The sequence below is a fragment of the Patagioenas fasciata genome, chromosome 5 (genome assembly GCF_037038585.1).
Source record: "Patagioenas fasciata isolate bPatFas1 chromosome 5, bPatFas1.hap1, whole genome shotgun sequence".
Classification (NCBI taxonomy): Eukaryota; Metazoa; Chordata; class Aves; order Columbiformes; family Columbidae; genus Patagioenas; species Patagioenas fasciata.
The window spans coordinates 18,140,343-18,159,929 of record NC_092524.1 but is presented as its reverse complement, the minus strand read 5'-3'; the positions used below and the strand labels follow the sequence as shown (position 1 = coordinate 18,159,929).

At 43.2% G+C, this 19,587-nt stretch overlaps 1 protein-coding gene across 1 annotated transcript in view; it reads left to right on the top strand.

Moving 5' to 3' along the window:
- Positions 1–19,242, top strand: part of MUC2 (mucin 2, oligomeric mucus/gel-forming) — a 74,064-nt gene extending 54,822 nt beyond the window's left edge. The window contains exons 43-62 of the mRNA XM_071808611.1: positions 4,956–5,067; positions 5,410–5,846; positions 6,366–6,701; positions 7,835–8,009; positions 8,593–8,840; positions 10,020–10,203; positions 10,335–10,539; positions 10,981–11,159; positions 11,821–11,890; positions 12,212–12,312; positions 12,476–12,507; positions 12,682–12,859; positions 13,438–13,542; positions 14,042–14,082; positions 14,748–14,870; positions 15,341–15,439; positions 16,115–16,243; positions 16,919–16,958; positions 17,250–17,379; positions 18,806–19,242. Of these exons, the coding sequence (XP_071664712.1) occupies positions 4,956–5,067; positions 5,410–5,846; positions 6,366–6,701; positions 7,835–8,009; positions 8,593–8,840; positions 10,020–10,203; positions 10,335–10,539; positions 10,981–11,159; positions 11,821–11,890; positions 12,212–12,312; positions 12,476–12,507; positions 12,682–12,859; positions 13,438–13,542; positions 14,042–14,082; positions 14,748–14,870; positions 15,341–15,439; positions 16,115–16,243; positions 16,919–16,958; positions 17,250–17,379; positions 18,806–18,989 (3,108 nt within the window). The 3' untranslated portion in view covers positions 18,990–19,242. The remainder of the gene's footprint in view (positions 1–4,955; positions 5,068–5,409; positions 5,847–6,365; positions 6,702–7,834; positions 8,010–8,592; positions 8,841–10,019; positions 10,204–10,334; positions 10,540–10,980; positions 11,160–11,820; positions 11,891–12,211; positions 12,313–12,475; positions 12,508–12,681; positions 12,860–13,437; positions 13,543–14,041; positions 14,083–14,747; positions 14,871–15,340; positions 15,440–16,114; positions 16,244–16,918; positions 16,959–17,249; positions 17,380–18,805) is intronic.
- Positions 19,243–19,587: the final 345 nt, after the last annotated feature.

The following is a 19,587-nucleotide window of genomic DNA, read 5'->3' as shown; positions in this document are numbered from 1 at the left end:
GCACCACAGGCCTAGCAGAAACACCTAGCACAAAGACCGCTACCACGGGGACTGGGAGTCCTTCAACAGCATCACCTACCACCACCGTCAGCACCACAATGGCTGGACCCACTCCCCACAGCACCACAGGCATAGCAGAAACACCTAGCACAAAGACCACTACCACTGGGACTGGGAGTCCTTCAACAGCATCACCTACCACCACCATCAGCACCACAACGCCTGGACCCACTCCCCACAGCACCACAGGCATAGCAGAAACACCTAGCACAAAGACCACTACCACTGGGACTGGGAGTCCTTCAACAGCATCACCTACCACCACCGTCAGCACCACAACGGCTGGACCCACTCCCCACAGCACCACAGGGGAAACAGAAACACCTAGCACAAAGACCACTACCACTGGGACTGGGAGTCCTTCAACAGCACCACCTACCAGCACCGTCAGCACCACAACGGCTGGACCCACTCCCCACAGCACCACAGGCATAATAGAAACACTTAGCACAAAGACCACTACCACTGGGACTGGGAGTCCTCCAACAGCATCACCTACCACAACCACCAGCACCAAAACAGCTGGACCCACTCCCCATTCCACCACACTAGGAACAGAAACACCAAGCCCCAAGACCACTACCATTGGGACTGGGAGTCTTTCAACAGCATCACCTACCAGCACCGTCAGCACCACAACAGCTGGACCCACTCCCCACAGCACCACAAGTGTAACGGAAACACCTAGCCCCAAGACCACTACCACTGGGACTTGGAGTTCTTCAACAGCAACACAGACCACAACTGTCAGCACTACAACAGCAGGACCCACTCCCCACAGCACCACAGGCCTAGCAGAAACACCTAGCACAAAGACCACTACCACTGGAACTGGGAGTCCTTCAACAGCAGCACCTACCAGCACCGTCAGCACCACAACGGCTGGACCCACTCCCCACAGCACCACAAGTGTAACGGAAACACCTAGCCCCAAGACCACTACCACTGGGACTGGGAGTCCTCCAACAGCATCACCTACCAGCACTGTCAGCACCACAACGGCTGGACCCACTCCCCACAGCACCACAGGCATAGCAGAAACACCTAGCACAAAGACCACTACCACTGGGACTGGGAGTCCTTCAACAGCATCACCTACCACCACCGTCAGCACCACAACGGGTGGACCCACTCCCCACAGCACCACAGGCCTAGCAGAAACACCTAGCACAAAGACCACTACCACTGGGACTGGGAGTCCTTCAACAGCACCACCTACCAGCACCGTCAGCACCACAACGGCTGGACCCACTCCCCACAGCACCACAGGCATAATAGAAACACTTAGCACAAAGACCACTACCACTGGGACTGGGAGTCCTTCAACAGCATCACCTACCACAACCACCAGCACCACAACAGCTGGACCCACTCCCCATTCCACCACACTAGGAACAGAAACACCAAGCACAAAGACCACTACCACTGGGACTGGGAGTCTTTCAACAGCATCACCTACCAGCACCGTCAGCACCACAACAGCTGGACCCACTCCCCACAGCACCACAAGTGTAACGGAAACACCTAGCCCCAAGACCACTACCACTGGGACTTGGAGTTCTTCAACAGCAACACTAACCACAACTGTCAGCACTACAACAGCAGGACCCACTCCCCACAGCACCACAGGCCTAGCAGAAACACCTAGCACAAAGACCACTACCACTGGGACTGGGAGTCCTTCAACAGCATCACCTACCAGCACCGTCAGCACCACAACGGCTGGACCCACTCCCCACAGCACCACAAGTGTAACGGAAACACCTAGCCCCAAGACCACTACCACTGGGACTGGGAGTCCTCCAACAGCATCACCTACCAGCACTGTCAGCACCACAACGGCTGGACCCACTCCCCACAGCACCACAGGCATAGCAGAAACACCTAGCACAAAGACCACTACCACTGGGACTGGGAGTCCGTCAACAGCATCACCTACCACCACCGTCAGCACCACAACGGCTGGACCCACTCCCCACAGCACCACAGGCCTAGCAGAAACACCTAGCACAAAGACCACTACCACGGGGACTGGGAGTCCTTCAACAGCATCACCTACCACCACCGTCAGCACCACAACGGCTGGACCCACTCCCCACAGCACCACAGGCATAGCAGAAACACCTAGCACAAAGACCACTACCACTGGGACTGGGAGTCCGTCAACAGCATCACCTACCACCACCGTCAGCACCACAACGGCTGGACCCACTCCCCACAGCACCACAGGCCTAGCAGAAACACCTAGCACAAAGACCACTACCACGGGGACTGGGAGTCCTTCAACAGCATCACCTACCACCACCGTCAGCACCACAACGGCTGGACCCACTCCCCACAGCACCACAGGCATAGCAGAAACACCTAGCACAAAGACCACTACCACTGGGACTGGGAGTCCTCCAACAGCATCACCTACCAGCACTGTCAGCACCACAACGGCTGGACCCACTCCCCACAGCACCACAGGCATAGCAGAAACACCTAGAACAAAGACCACTACCACTGGGACTGGGAGTCCTCCAACAGCGTCACCTACCAGCACCGTCAGCACCACAACGGCTGGACCCACTCTCCACAGCACAACAAGTGTAACGGAAACACGTAGCACAAAGACCACTACCACTGGGACTGGGAGTCCTTCCACAGCAGGAAGAACCACCACTGTCAGCACTACAACAGCAGGACCCACTCCCCACAGCACCACAGGCATAACGGAAACACCTAGCCCCAAGACCACTACCACGGGGACTGGGAGTCCTTCAACAGCATCACCTACCAGCACCGTCAGCACCACAACAGCTGGACCCACTCCCCACAGCACCACAAGTGTAACAGAAACACCTAGCCCCAAGACCACTACCACTGGGACTGGGAGTCCTCCAACAGCATCACCTACCAGCACTGTCAGCATCACAACGGCTGGACCCACTCCCCACAGCACCACAGGCATAGCAGAAACACCTAGCACAAAGACCACTACCACTGGGACTGGGAGTCCTTCAACAGCAGCACCTACCACCACCGTCAGCACCACAACGGCTGGACCCACTCCCCACAGCACCACAGGCGTAGCAGAAACACCTAGCACAAAGACCACTACCACTGGGACTGGGAGTCCTTCAACAGCATCACCTACCACCACCGTCAGCACTACAACAGCAGGACCAACTCCCCACAGCACCACAGGCATAGCAGAAACACCTAGCACAAAGACCACTACCACTGGGACTGGGAGTCCTTCAACAGCATCAGCTATCACCACCGTCAGCACTACAACAGCAGGACCCACTCCCCACAGCACCACAGGCCTAGCAGAAACACCTAGCACAAAGACCGCTACCACGGGGACTGGGAGTCCTTCAACAGCATCACCTACCAGCACTATCAGCACCACAACGGCTGGACCCACTCCCCACAGCACCACAGGCATAGCAGAAACACCTAGCACAAAGACCACTACCACTGGGACTGGGAGTCCTTCAACAGCATCACCTACCACCACCGTCAGCACCACAACGCCTGGACCCACTCCCCACAGCACCACAGGCATAGCAGAAACACCTAGCACAAAGACCACTACCACTGGGACTGGGAGTCCTTCAACAGCATCACCTACCACCACCGTCAGCACCACAACGGCTGGACCCACTCCCCACAGCACCACAGGCATAGCAGAAACACCTAGCACAAAGACCACTACCACTGGGACTGGGAGTCCTTCAACAGCATCACCTACCACCACCATCAGCACCACAACGCCTGGACCCACTCCCCACAGCACCACAGGCATAGCAGAAACACCTAGCACAAAGACCACTACCACTGGGACTGGGAGTCCTTCAACAGCATCACCTACCAGCACCGTCAGCACCACAACGGCTGGACCCACTCCCCACGGCACCACAGGGGAAACAGAAACACCTAGCACAAAGACCACTACCACTGGCACTGGGAGTCCTTCAACAGCATCACCTACCAGCACCGTCAGCACCACAACGGCTGGACGCACTCCCCACAGCACCACAGGCATAGCAGAAACACCTAGCACAAAGACCACTACCACTGGGACTCGGAGTCCTTCAACAGCATCACCTACCAGCACCGTCAGCACCACAACGGCTGGACCCACTCCCCACAGCACCACAGGCCTAGCAGAAACAGCTAGCACAAAGACCACTACCACTGGGACTGGGAGTCCTTCAACAGCATCACCTACCAGCACCGTCAGCACCACAACGGCTGGACCCACTCCCCACAGCACCACAGGCATAGCAGAAACACCTAGCACAAAGACCACTACCACTGGGACTGGGAGTCCTCCAACAGCATCACCTACCAGCACTGTCCGCACCACAACGGCTGGACCCACTCCCCACAGCACCACAAGTGTAACGGAAACACCTAGCCCCAAGACCACTACCACTGGGACTCGGAGTCCTCCAACAGCGTCACCTACCAGCACTGTCAGCACCACAATGGCTGGACCCACTCCCCATTCCACCACACTAGGAACAGAAATACCTAGCCCCAAGACAACTACCACTGGGACTGGGAGTCCTTCAACAGCATCACCTACCAGCACCGTCAGCACCACAATGGCTGGACCCACTCCCCACAGCACCGCAAGTGTAACGGAAACACTTAGCCCCAAGACCACTACCACTGGGACTGTGAGTCCTTCTACAGCATCACCTACTAGCACCTTCAGCACCACAATGGCTGGACCCAGTCCCCACAGCACAACAAGTGTAACGGAAACACCTAGCACAAAGACAACTACCACTGGGACTGGGAGTCCTCCAACAGCATCACTTACCAGCACCATCAGCACCACAACGGCTGGACCCACTCCCCACAGCACCACAAGTGTAACGGAAACACCTAGCCCCAAGACCACTACCACTGGGACTGGGAGTCCTCCAACAGCATCACCTACCAGCACTGTCAGCACCACAACGCCTGGACCCACTCCCCACGGCACCACAGGCATAGCAGAAACACCTAGCACAAAGACCACTACCACTGGGACTGGGAGTCCTTCAACAGCATCACCTACCAGCACCGTCAGCACCACAACGGCTGGACCCACTCCCCACAGCACCACAAGTGTAACGGAAACACCTAGCCCCAAGACCACTACCACTGGGACTGTGAGTCCCCCAACAGCATCACCTACCAGCACTGTCAGCACCACAACGGCTGGACCCACTCCCCACAGCACCACAGGCATAGCAGAAACACCTAGCACAAAGACCACTACCACTGGGACTGGGAGTCCTTCAACAGCATCACCTACCACCACCGTCAGCACCACAACGGCTGGACCCACTCCCCACAGCACCACAGGCATAGCAGAAACACCTAGCCCCAAGACCACTACCACTGGGACTGGGAGTCCTTCAACAGCATCACCTACCAGCACCGTCAGCACCACAACCGCTGGACCCACTCCCCACAGCACCACACTAGGAACAGAAACACCTAGCACAAAGACCACTACCACTGGGACTGGGAGTCCTTCAACAGCATCACCTACCAGCACCGTCAGCACCACAACGGCTGGACCCACTCCCCACAGCACCACAAGTGTAACGGAAACACCTAGCCCCAAGACCACTACCACTGGGACTGGGAGTCCTCCAACAGCATCACCTACCACCACCACCAGCACCACAACGGCTGGACCCACTCCCCACGGCACCACAGGCATAGCAGAAACACCTAGCACAAAGACCACTACCACTGGGACTGGGAGTCCTTCAACAGCATCACCTACCAGCACCGTCAGCACCACAACGGCTGGACCCACTCCCCACAGCACCACAGGTGTAACGGAAACACCTAGCACAAAGACCACTACCACTGGGACTGAGGGCCTTCCAACAAGATCACCTGACATCGCCATCAGCACCACAACAGCAGGACCCATTCCCCACAGCACCACAGGCATAAGCGAAACACTTAGCTCCACGACCCCTGCCACCATGACTGAGAGCTTTAGAACAGCATCACCCACCATGGTCAGCATCAGAACTCCTGGGCAATCCTTCCCAGAGCCTACACTCAGCAGTACTGTGTCATTATCAACAAGCCCAGTGCTAGTCACCATCTCCAGAGTCACTGATGCAGGATCAACCACCAAAATCACGACATCAGGACCCGCCACCTCAGGACACACTTCCCACATCACCCCGGTAATAACTGAAAGTGGTAGCCCGATGACAACAACTGCAACCCTCAATACTCCGACAATATCATCTGCCATCACCACCACGACAACTTTGAGACCATCTTCCCTAGAGCCTACACTTAGCACTACTCCATCACTACCATCAGGATCGACCACTCCCATGTCAGCCACCACCTCTGGTACAACTGCAACAGAATCTTTTGCCACCACTTCAGGAACAACCTCTAGCTCTTTTACCACAATTACTGCAACCACCACCACATCCAAAATTGTTTCCTCTGGCTCAACTAGTACTTCTAGGCCAACTGCAACATCAAGTGCAGTCACTGTTGCAGGAAGTTCTACACACAGTACAGTTACTCCACTCAGTCCTTTAAGTTCAACTGCAACTCCACCACCAACCACTCCTGGAAAAAATTGCTCTATTTTCCCTAATGAATCTTATGCGGTGAGTAGATTTCTACTTTGAATGGAGACTGTGCATGTAATTTTGATGTTGGTAACATAAAGAGTAGGTGTTAATCTGGATAGTCCATTACATTTATTTTCTTGAGTATCAGCATGACTTCCAATGACATTTGGTTTGATGGTTTATATGCTGCTGTTAATTCTTCAAGGATAGTTTTTAAAATGCTTTCTTCAAGGAGTTAAATCACAACTCAGTAATCATCTTTATTGCAGGATAGCATTTGTGAGGACACAACCAAGGCCAAAGTGGTGCCAAACTATCTTTTCTGTTTCTGCTTTTGAATATGTCCAAAGTGGAGAAAAGTTGTTTGACCATTAGCAGTGCAGTCCAACAAGAAAGCACAGGGCTGAACTAGTCTGAGTTTGGAATGAGTCATACTTAGTCTGTTTTCAGGAGAGAACTGTGAAACAGATCATGGCGTTCAAATGCTTGTGAAACTGGTCTCAGAGTTCTCACTTTTTTGGAACCCTCTACCTCTGACACAGACAAGCTAATGTCTTGTACATTTCTAAAGCCTCATCACGTCTAAAGATGTCTACAAACTCGCTCAGTAGATCTGTAGGGATAAAAATTATACATGCATGGCTGAAAATACTGGTGGAAGGTAGAAAAAATGCATACTATCACAACACATGCATGTAATTGTCTTAGACATTGTTCCCCAAATAGCTGATGTTCACTGTAGCTTCAGCTTTTAAGCTGTTCTAGGCATTCAAGGAAGAGCATTGATCATATATTGATCACTGATATTGATCAGTGTCTTTCACTCTTGATTAGAAAGGGAGTCTAGGTGATGAGATCAGATAAGACATCTAATTTTTAGATAGTTGAAACTAAAAAAGGCAATTCCCAATTTAGGTTATTGGCCTGACTTTTATAACTAATGCTTTTCACTTAGGAGTTCTCAGTAGTGCTAGATCTTCTTACAGGCCTTGATGGCGTTGACTACTGCACTTGCTTCGCATTGTCGGTCTTCTGGTGGGTAAAAATTGTCAATAAACATATGGTGCTTTACAACTCTGCAAAATGTATTCAGGCATAACTGTTATCAGTCTGACTTCTTCGTAAGGTCTCTCTCTCTCTTCCCTCTCCCCCTCTCTCTCCAAACACAGCCAGGGGACACATGGTGGCTCTGTAACTGCACTAAAGCAATATGTATAGAAGACAATGTAGTCGAGGTGATTCCCATAATCTGTAATCCGCCTCCTAAACCTGTATGTACCAATGGGCTTTCTCCTGTGCGAGTCATTGATGAGGATAAATGCTGTTGGCACTGGGAATGTGACTGTAAGTATATATTTTGTTGAATGTTTTTGTCTTGTGGGAACAACACTAGTGTCAAGTGCAACAATATTTATCAGTATTTATATAATTATTTACAATAAGTATTACTCAAGGGTGTGACCCTCAGGCATCCAGTATTGGTCTGTTTGAAGTGCTTCATTGATTCTTTTTAGTTAATCAGGATATTTTACTTAATTTGATTGCCATCGTTTCTACATAACTGTTTTGTTAGTAGAATAAATTGGTCTCCCAAGACAGGATTAAAACATCCAGATGCAGACATCTATAGGCTAGAAGCCTACATATAAATTACTTTAGACTACTGGTAAAGGTATTTCTAGGGTGCAGTTAATCTTATTCTCAGTTGTCTACCAGAATTAAGTCAGATGAACTATGCTGAAAGCACCTGTTTTCCTCTGTTATAGGTGAGTTATTGATAATAAACTCATGCATTGACATATACACTTAAACACTTTAAATGCCTAAAGTGAGATAAGATGAATCCTACACTGACAGATATTGTTTGTAGTCTGATCTGATTCTGTGTGTTACCATAATAAGCTAACCTAACTATATGTTTTTGTAGGCTACTGCACTGGCTGGGGAGACCCACACTACCTGACTTTTGATGGACTGCCATATAGCTATCAAGGGAATTGTACATACGTCCTTGTGGAAGAGATTAATAAGACAGTTGATAACTTTGGTGTCTACATTGATAACTACCATTGTGATGAACGAGATAAGGTCTCCTGTCCTCGAACACTCATTGTGAGACATGAGACTCAGGAAGTGCGCATGGCAACAGTCAAACTGAATACTGCACAAGTAGAGGTATTGGAGAATGTTACCTTTGATTTCTTGATTAATACATTAACACAGCATCAACCTGATAATTCTATTCACAATGTTAGAAAACAAAACCAAAACAAACAAATAAACAAAACACATACACACACAAAAGAAAAAATAAAACACCAAAACAACAACTAAAAAAAAGGAATCTCTGTTTTAGATTTAATACCAGATTGGATTATGAAATAGGACTGCTTTGAAGGACTGCTTTTTTGATTCTGAATATGGGAAAAAATTCTACTTCTTCACTTTCTTATCTCAGATATCATCTTTCCTAAATACAGAAACATGGACAGTTTGCTAGGAGTTCAGGATATAAGATAAATTAATTTTTAATCAGTATTAATATAACAAAAGAAAAGAAAAAACGCTGAATGCAAGGATACAATACAAACTAGACATAACAATAAAGTACTGGGCCTAAAAATTTTTAAATAGTACCATTACTGGCTTTGATTGACATCACCTTTTCAATTTTTCAGAATAGGGGCCCTTATGTGTTTATTTCATTGATAATCATGATGACTCAGCTTTGAGGCTTCAAAATTGGGTGAGAAGTATTTTTTAGGCTTTTGTGGGGTTTGCTTCATTTATTTTTGTACATCACCATCTCGGAATATTACAAGTTAAGTTGCAGCATATTGTTGAAAATTTGCAATGTTTTTTTCTCCAAAGCAAAGCAGTTGCTGAGTAAACGTAGTAGTGTTAGTTCCATAGGTATATCATGGCTACTGCATTTAAATATATAATACAGATTTTGGCTTATTTCTTTATTTTTCCTGCAAGAATGTTCAATTTATGCCAAGAAAGTTAAAAACTTGTGCACTAGGAATTTAGGACGATTTTGTATTACACATTCATGGGGTGTCCTCAATGCCATAGTCACTCTAATAAATCTGTTGAGTGTTAGAATTTAGCTGGTTTAAACTGAATTGTAGCCTAGTTTATCAGTGGTTGATAAACCCGTTCTTCGGCTCAGAGAAGGAAAGTTTGGCTTTCCAATATCATAAAAAGTAACACAGAGACACTTGTTGCAAACTAAAAGCACATTATTTGCCTATACATTCTATCTCCAATGCAAAGTAATGAATAATCAATTGTTTAGTTCTAAAGTCAAACTAAATATATGTATTTTTTCTGTTTTCTTTTATTTATTAGGTGACAGTAAACAAACAACAAGTGGCTTTGCCTTACAAAAAATTTGGTTTGAGCATCTATAAGTCAGGCATAAATCATGTAGTGGAAATTCCTAGACTAGAAATGAATGTGACCTACAATGGCTTGGCCTTTTCTATCAGAATGTCCTACAGACTGTTTGGCAACAACACTCAGGGACAGTGTGGTAAGGCTTACTCTTGTAATTTTGGTACTCCCAGAAAACCACAAATAGGTAAATGGCAGCCCTGACACAAAGGTGAATGGAATTTTATAACAAATCTGTAAGTGAATTCTTTCTCCTCTGACTAATTTTAGGTACTTGCAATAACAACACGGCAGATGACTGCATGTTGCCGAATGGCAACATTGCGGAAAACTGTGAAATCATGGCAGATCATTGGCAAGTTGATGATCCATCCAAACCACAGTGCTCTCCAGGCCTTGTTCCTACAAAAGCACCTAGCACAACCCCAGGACTGCCTCACAAAGGAAGTGTCATCTGCGAGCTTCTTTTGGGAAGGTAGACATGCCTCTGAGGTTTATAAGCCTTTGATCTTCAAATTAAATGGCAATTTTAGGATTCATTTCTCAATAAAAAGTGTTTCTAACTATTGCTCCATTTCTTGCAGCTTTGTGGGTTGCTTCCATTCTTTTTATCGATTCTAGATGTCATTCTTTGCTGGTAGTTTTCTTCTAGCCCTCTGGCTGCTACTCAATAATATTCATATAGCTCCTGGATAGAAAATACTGGTGACTGAGTGTTTATTAGGTGAGCAGAGAATAGTTTAGAGTATGTTGAAAGGTTACAATCTAGGCAAGAGTTCTTAGTAAAAATCTCTCAGTAATAGTCCTCATTCACATCTGCTTAAGCATCACTGTTGCCACATCATAACATGTTAAGCACATTGAAGATTTCATGGATTATTCAGTAACCAATAATGGTATGTGTTTCTGTTTCTAGTGTGTTTGAGCCATGCCATCGCTTTGTCCAGCCTGAAAAGTTCTATGCAGCCTGTATTTTTGATACTTCTGTACTTCCCGACCTAGGCCTGGAATGCTCAAGTCTGCAGGTCTATGCTGCCATTTGTGCTGATCAAAGTGTATGCATCGACTGGAGAAATCATACCAATGGTGTCTGCTGTAAGTATTTGGTAATTTATCTTGAACTATTGGGAAGCTTATATGGAACTGTTTCAGCAATAATGTCCTAATGGTAAGTCACATTGCTTTCTGAGCAATGAAGATACCAATAAATCACACCAGTTGCTTTCCTTAAGTAATTTTATGAGTAACATTTTTAACAATGTAAATAATAAGTGAGCCTGCAAAAATATACATCTATTGACTGTGCCAGCAACACCTGTATCAGTAGATACATTTTTGTACACAGACAGTTTTGTGTTTTGCAGGTATCAGCATGTCACTCTATGTTCAGTGATATATGCATTCATTTTCAGCTGTAGTGAGAAGAGAATGAAGAGTAGGGATACACTCCCCTTTGAGAACGTGCACAAAAGTGACCAAAATTATGAAAAAATAAAGATGTAGACTCTGGGCTATATCTCCTTAATGTAAAGTAGGTGCTATATCTCTATGGCTAAAATGCATAAAAGAATTCCACTCAGAGACATGAGACTGATATCTCTTTCTTTATGGTGTTATTTTGTTTTTATCTTTGTTTTTCAGATTGTCAAAGATACATAAGAAAATGAGTAGTCAGTGTTTAATTTCTAGGCATGAGGTCAATGGGGCTTTCATATGATACTGTTACTGAGCTCTTTCTTTTATTCTCATGTTCCAGCTTATGAATGCCCGGCAGATAAAGAATACAGAGCATGTGGTCCTATTAAAGAGATAACCTGCAAAACAAGGTAAATAATTCCTTCACTGTTAGTTATAGCTCATACAACTATTGAGTCATATCTAAGGCATGGGTGTATGAGTGAAATCAACCTCCTGTCATGTCCTAAATTAACTATCAGATTTGGTACCACTTTTCTCATGATCCTGAATCTGGATGCCTGTATTGTTTATGTTGTTTGGATATACCAAACTTAAGCACTGACAATTCTTAAATTGCAAATGAGCACATCATGTACCACTGTAACTTCAGTGAAAGGCTATTTGTAATAATCTTCCTCTACATGCCTATGACAGTAATGGTGTTCCTCTGAACATTTTGTCTCATACAGTGAACAAAATGAAACTTCAACTAAACAAGTGGAAGGCTGTTTCTGTCCTAATGGAACAATGCTGTATGACTCTGGTGTGGATGTCTGTGTGAAAACCTGTGGTGAGTTTTACTGCTTCACTTGAATGCATGTTTGTTTCCTCTTCGTGGTTTCCTTCTCGTGCATGCAACACAGATCTGACTGTATGCAGTACTCACACAATATATAGTAGAGATGTCTACTGTTATATGAGTAAATGGAAATTTACTTTCATCTTTTTCACAGGCTGTGTTGGAGTAGATAAGAAACCAAGAGAGGTATGTTGCCTTGTGCTTTTGTATTTCTACTAGAGACTGGGGATGGGGAGAGGAGAGTGGTCTTCACTGGTGCAGTCTTGTTTTGTGGTCTCCCGACTTTTCACTCCTGTTTTTACTTCTGTTCTTTTTAATTGATAACCACGTGATCACTCACTTTATTTTCTTTAATGACAGTTTGGGGAAAAGTTTACAGTAGACTGTCAGGACTGCATTTGCCTGGAAGGTGAAAATGGCATTGTATGCGAGCCTCACGAATGTGCCAAACAAAGCGAGACCACTTGTGATGGAGAAGGCTTCTATGAGGTCATTGAAGTCAATTCTGAAGACCCCTGCTGCCCCATTGTCACCTGCAGTGAGTTTATACTTCTGGTTGTGGTCTTTCTTTACCTTTTAGGAATAGAAAGAAGAGAACTGAACTAGATTAGCAAAAGAGACACACATCAAGGAGCCACAAAATCTTCCTTCATCCTTATTAAAATCAGCTTGCATAGTGTTAGGGAAAATACATTCTAATATTGCAATGACTCAGCATAACTGAATTTACAGCTCAGCATAATGGAATCTTCAGTTCTTTAATTCAAGTAAAATGCAGCTAGATTATGGAATTCTATGTGGGTTTTCACTTTTTGGTAGTTATCCACAATCTTGGAGAAAGAGTACTGAAACAGTTGTCCACTACTTGTCTGCAAATAATTGTGATATTTTTAAGACCAGGTATTAACATTAGTAGAAAACATTTCATAAACTAATGTAGTCCCCCAATATAGTGCCTGGATTCACTAGGAAAAAATGTGTTCTCTTTCTACAGTTTGCTTCTTTGGAGAGGATATGGACTATTTCCTACCATCTATCCTAAATACTTCGATAGATGCCTGTTTCTAGTAGCAATGATTTAGTGTATATTGTACCTTTATTTTTTTTCTTTTTCAGAATGCAATACAAGTATGTGCACAACTGAAGCCCCCAGGTGTACACTGGGATTTGAAGTTCATTCTCATATTCCCAGTGGACAATGCTGCCCTGTATACCAGTGTGGTAAGTCCCTTGGAAATAGATTACAAAGATTAGCATTAAATACTACATAATTTAGCATCATACTTAGTAAGACTGTACACAATAGCCTTTTTAAAGAAGTAATAAAAAGTCAGATTCTACAAATTAGCTACTAATAACATCGATTACTACTGTTACGATTATGATGGACAACTGTGAAATCCAATATAGCTCAGGTGGCTCAAGTTCAATTTTCCTGGTTGCAAGTACATGTAAGAACAGCTGCAGAATTAACTGGGACTGTGATCTCAGCTTGACTGCAAGCCAGACTGCAGATCTTCCTCTGTTTTTGCTCATGCAGTATTAATTCTTACACTTTCATAGTCATATCTGCTACCAGAAATGGCATTTAACCATATTGTATTTAACCATACGCATTGTGATTCATTGTGGAAGAAATTAGTTTGACTAGAGTGGGGTGAAGACTTTTTTTTTTTTCCCCTCCTCCTATCTAACCACTTAATTTCTTGCCTGTTAACAGTTCCTAAGAGTGTTTGTGTACATCAGAATGCTGAGTTCTTGGTAAGTTCTTATTTCAAAAAGTCTTCTGAAAATGCTTAAAAGACCAGTTAGTATACTTTATCAGAAGTGCTATGAGGGGGTTTCTCTTGTACAACCAAAATTTCAGAAATTTTCAGATTCTTGTCAAGAGTTCATCAATTTCACCAAACCTAAATCTTCTCTGTAAATGTTGTTGCATATGTAAGAGACTGGAGACTTCTTTGTGTGTCAGTTTCAGACAGCAAATTTATTTTAGAGTTAAATGTGCATGAATTTAAAAAAGTTAGTCCACATTTACTGTCAGCATGTTATTACAGTTCTAAGACTCTCCTTTCAAAAATGAAAAGATTTGTAAGTATTATTCTAAAAAGACTTAGATTCCTAATAAATTCTGTTGGATCTAGTGATTGTTTTGTATGACAGATTTGTATGACTCCTTTCCTTTTAATATATGAGGTTATCATTGCGATATAGGACTTCAATAAAGACACACAATAAATTAAATTCAATATTTTAAATGTTGTCTTCATAAATGATAGCCAAATAGCTATCCAATAGCGTTTAGAATTGTTTCCTTTTCCATTGCTTGGTGTACGATTTTTTTGAAATTAAGAAATGTCTGTCACACATCATATCTCATTTATATGAACCCTTTCTTTTTTTTTTTTTTTCCTTAAAATGTATAGCCTAATTCCTCAATCTTTGTTGATAAGTGCCAAAATTGTTTCTGCACTAATGAAGTTAACGTCAGCACTCAACTGAATATCATCTCATGTGAACATATTCCATGCAACACATATTGTGAACCAGTAAGTGACAAACTTAAACAAAAAACAAACAAACAAACAAAAAGCCCCAAGATGCCCATGTATCTGAAAAGCATTTTGATCACTGAGTGGTATAAGCAAAGGACAAGGAGCAGAAGTCCAGAGTCCATCTGTAATGTAGATGCCAACTGTCCTTGAGCAATAGATTGCATGAAGCTTGACTGTGTAACTTATGCTTTTCAGTTCACATTGGGAGAATTAGCTGGGAAATTTCTGTAGACCACTTAATGGAGTGATATTTAATTATTAGGCATATTTATTACAGTGCTTTAATTTATTCCATCTATAGCCTGCTTTTTTTTACTTGTCTTCCATTGGGTTGGAACATAGAAAGGCACAAATCTAGAGTGTACTTCAAAACATCATCAATTCATGGGTTAGTGTGTTTTCATTTATTTCTCAAAAATGCATCTCTCATTGTGCTTTCATTTTTCATTAATTTTAATATCTAGGGATATGAATATCAACCAGTGAAAGGTGAATGCTGTGGAAGATGTGTGCAGACTAAGTGTGTTATACATACAGCAAACAATTCTACCCTCATTTTGAGTGTAAGTATGCTCTTCATCTCACAACTCCACCAAATTCGTAAAATTTCTACTTTCAGAGAGTGAGCATCTCCTTGTCAGAGATGAGGCTTAGTGTAAGTTTGCACCTCAAAGGTCAGAGCCTCACCTAAACCAAAGCTTATCTACATTATTTTTGGCCTGAAGGAAGTACCCATGAAATCAAATTTTCTAGAAGGCTCTTTCTGGAATTACAAATCCAACACCATAGGAAGGGTTTTTGTTGCAATGTATGGAAGCTTGGGCTTTTCTATATTATTTTATTTCTGCATACTGAAAACCTTTGTATAATACTGTAAATCCTTTGTATAAAACAATTCTATTGCCCCTGCAGGGTCAAAGTTTAGGATTGTTCTTAATGACCATATAACAGCTTTCCATAGGTAAGATCCATTGACATGGATGATATTGTTAATAACTCTAATGCGCTCTACATACTTCAGAGGGATTTTTGTTTTCCAAGGGAAATCCGATGTAAAACAGAATATTTTCTCCATGTATGGCATACTGCAATACATGGAGAAAATGTCCATCCAAAATAGTTGTTGATCTAAAAACAATAGACAGTGAAACAAGAGGAAAGCCATTGTCAGAGGACAGGAAAATTTCTGTCTGGGCTCCCATCAACTTTCTATATTACATTTTGTATTTTGCTTGCAGCCTGGAGAGTTTGAAAATGATCCTTACAACAACTGCACCATTTATAGCTGTGTAAATATCCACAACCAGTTAATCTCTTCCACATCTGAGATTACCTGCCCAGCATTCAATGAGGAGAGCTGCAAACCTGTAAGTAAATAAGGATAATTTACCATCTACTCAATGCATAGATTACTTTGGTTTAGTTCAGCCACCTAACTAACAAGACAAGTCAAATTAAGCTCTGATGACCTTTCACCAAAGTTTATTAGTCCCAGGGGCAAAAGTTTCTGCTGCATAGACCTATAGATTGTATAAAATAAGATATCTGGGTAAGAGTTCAAGGCTTATAACAGGCAACTGTCTCTCACTGGCCAAAACACTGGTCAGCACATGAAGTGATATACAAAGTCCTCTCTGACTGCTTTTTGTGGGCTTCTATTTGAACAAGAACCATATTTTCTTGAATATCACAGAAACAATAGCTGTTCAGTCAGTAGGCTGCCAGTCACACTGTGCAAACTCCTCAATCGAATATAGAAGACTCTGAGAAAACATATTTTGGAATTGTTTCTGAGGAAAAGTTGCGTGGTGTTAACTGTAGACCTCCTCCAAAGCATTATCTTCATTTCCACAATCCTTTGTAAACTGATAGGTTTCAAGTCTGGAAGAGGCCATTATCTTTGTTTATTCAGAACAATGATGCAGTTTTCACTGGTTACTTACAGTCACTGAGAAATTGCTTTTCTCAGTTATTGACCTAAAGACCTCTTTAATACAGGCAAGGAAAATGATGTTATTTTTACTGTTTCTTTGTTCTTTCAGGGAACTATTACATTCTTACCTAATGGTTGCTGCAAAACCTGTAAGTATGCCAGTGTACCTGAATAAACAATACAGAGAATGAACTTTCTTCTTAAATCAACCCATTTTTTGGCCATGGAGGCTGACAAGTTTGTATTTAAATAGATGCTTTCATTTTTATGTTTGTTATGCCAAGCATTCACTGTCTGAACTCTCTGAGAAAGTTTAAACTGAAGCAGAAAGACCATTTAAGAAAATTCTTTGAGTGCATTAATGAAGTTCAGAGAGTACCAAACTGCAAGGAACTTCTGGAGCCATTTCACTGAAAGTATTTTCTGATCTTTCCATATAGGTGCACCTCTGAGTAATTCCACACCATGTTCTGTCCGTCAAAGAGAAGACTTTATCACCTATAACGGCTGCCGTTCTGTGGACAGAGTTGTCATGACAGAATGTGAAGGAACATGTGGAACCTTCTCACTGTAAGTAAACTGATTGGATAATGAAATTTGAAGTCTGCTGACACTGAGCTTGTTTATATAAAAGGAACAAGAAATAGCTGGACTACAGAATGGTAGAAGACCTGAAACTATCAGTTCCCCAAATCATGGGCACAAAATAATGAGATTTGTGACTGAACAGTGTATTCATCTTAATACAAAGCAGAAAAGTGTTTAAAATTGCCTTGGGATTCAGACAACTATGATAATGTCTATTCATCCATTAAAAGTTGGCTTGCCTATCATTTGCATCAGACTACCTTGGCCAGAAATCATCACAAGAGAACAAGGATTATTTCCTGCATTGGGAATGAAGCTGGAGAGCAGCCAGACATGATGTTCATAAACCAAAAAGCTGCTTCTCAATAATTAACATGTAAAATGAAATACACATACATTGTTTAAAGGAAGATTCAAACTTGCACCATTTTACATAGCAAGGAAATTAGAAAACAAATGTTTTAGTGGTGGTGTTAGTAGAGTAGTTTCACTGTACATTTTTCTCTGAAATGAGAGAATCTACAAGAAACTGGCTATAAGAAAGTGACTAGTAGGACACCTGGTACTGAGCTATTCAAACACTGGAAAAACTGAATTCTAGCTCCTCAAAGAAACAGTCATTTTCTGTCTGTCATTGAATATGCTACGGGGCACCTTACATGGGAGAAAACTGATCTTTAGTCTCATATTGAACCTTGATTAGACAGTGGGTTTATTAGTATTTTGAAATACCCTGTTATCTTAGAGTCTTGCTCTGGTTACCTCTGCACACAAATCCAAGAAAAAGAAGGCTCTTTACACAGTTTATAGCCTGATGTTGGCAGTTTCTGCAGGTTAGGAATGGTGCTTGGGAAGCTGACGAACACAAAGCTGCAAAAAATACTTTGCTTTGAGATATGAACAGGAAGAGCTGCTGCTTCCCCTTTGTGATAATACTTCCTGGTTTGGGATACGCACTTTAATTCATGTGAAGCAATTGTAGCCCTTGTAGCCAATTGATTGATGTGATGCCATTGTAGATGGTACCATAGACACTTGTTTGCTGTCTATGCAGTTTTCTTATTCAGGTCAGGGCTTTGTCCACCCTTAATTGTTGATCTGGTGTGTTTAACATCCATCAGCACTGGGATGATGAGAGGAATCTAAGGTAGCTGATCTCCTAGAACTCGCTGTGTTGTTTTACTAGGACTTCGATACTAATTGTTTTACCAGAAAATGCAATGAATTTTAAAAGCATATTGTTATAATCACTGCTCTGTCAGATGAGCTTAGCACTTCTCTTAACCACACTATGGCTCTTCTAGATATTATTCCAAACTTCTCACAGGAGTTCTGTACCTAATTTCACCTTCTCCTCTGTATGTTGGCTTCTGGCACAGAGTAATGTTACCATTTTCCATATTAACAGATACTCTGCTGAGGCCAATTCTATGGAGCACAGCTGTTCCTGCTGCAGAGAATCAAGTACTACTGTGAAGGATGTGCAACTGAAATGCCCTACTGGGGATTCAATTTCACATAAATATGTATATGTGGAAAGCTGCAGCTGTCAAGACACTGAATGCAGCCTCTCACAATCCAGTGAGACATAGAGCACAGAAGAAGATGACAAGATGAGTACTCTGAACCGTATCAAGAGGGCCATCAGCCTAACATCAAAATGAAGACAAAAAAACCTAGCAGCTTTTAAATAAAAGGACTATGGACCATTCTCATCTTCCTTTACTCTTTTTGAACTTTGCTTTTGCCAGTTCGTGTGTCCTGTTCTCTGATTAATTTTAACAGGCCTCTATTTATTTGTGCACAAAATAAGAACACAAATATGTATTCTTCCAAGTGCACAGCCTTTGGGTCCTTTTATAATCAGCTTATTTTCTCTGAATTATTAAAAGCACATTTGAAAAACACGTGAGTTTTGTGCTTATTTATGTGCTGTCTTGATGAGCCTCAGTTTAAAAAGAGAAGAAAAAATATTTTTCAAGTTACAGGAATTCAACTGACATATTTCCTAAATTTTGGGCGTATTTATTTCTGGATCCTTTAAGACTGAAATATCAGAAGTTACTGTCTTCCCCACCTTACCGGACGTATAAGGTGGGGTAGAATTTGATGCTGTCTGCCAGAACAAACCCAAAGATGAGTAATGTGCCATGAAGTGAATTAGATGACTTGAAGAAACTTCTAGTTCGG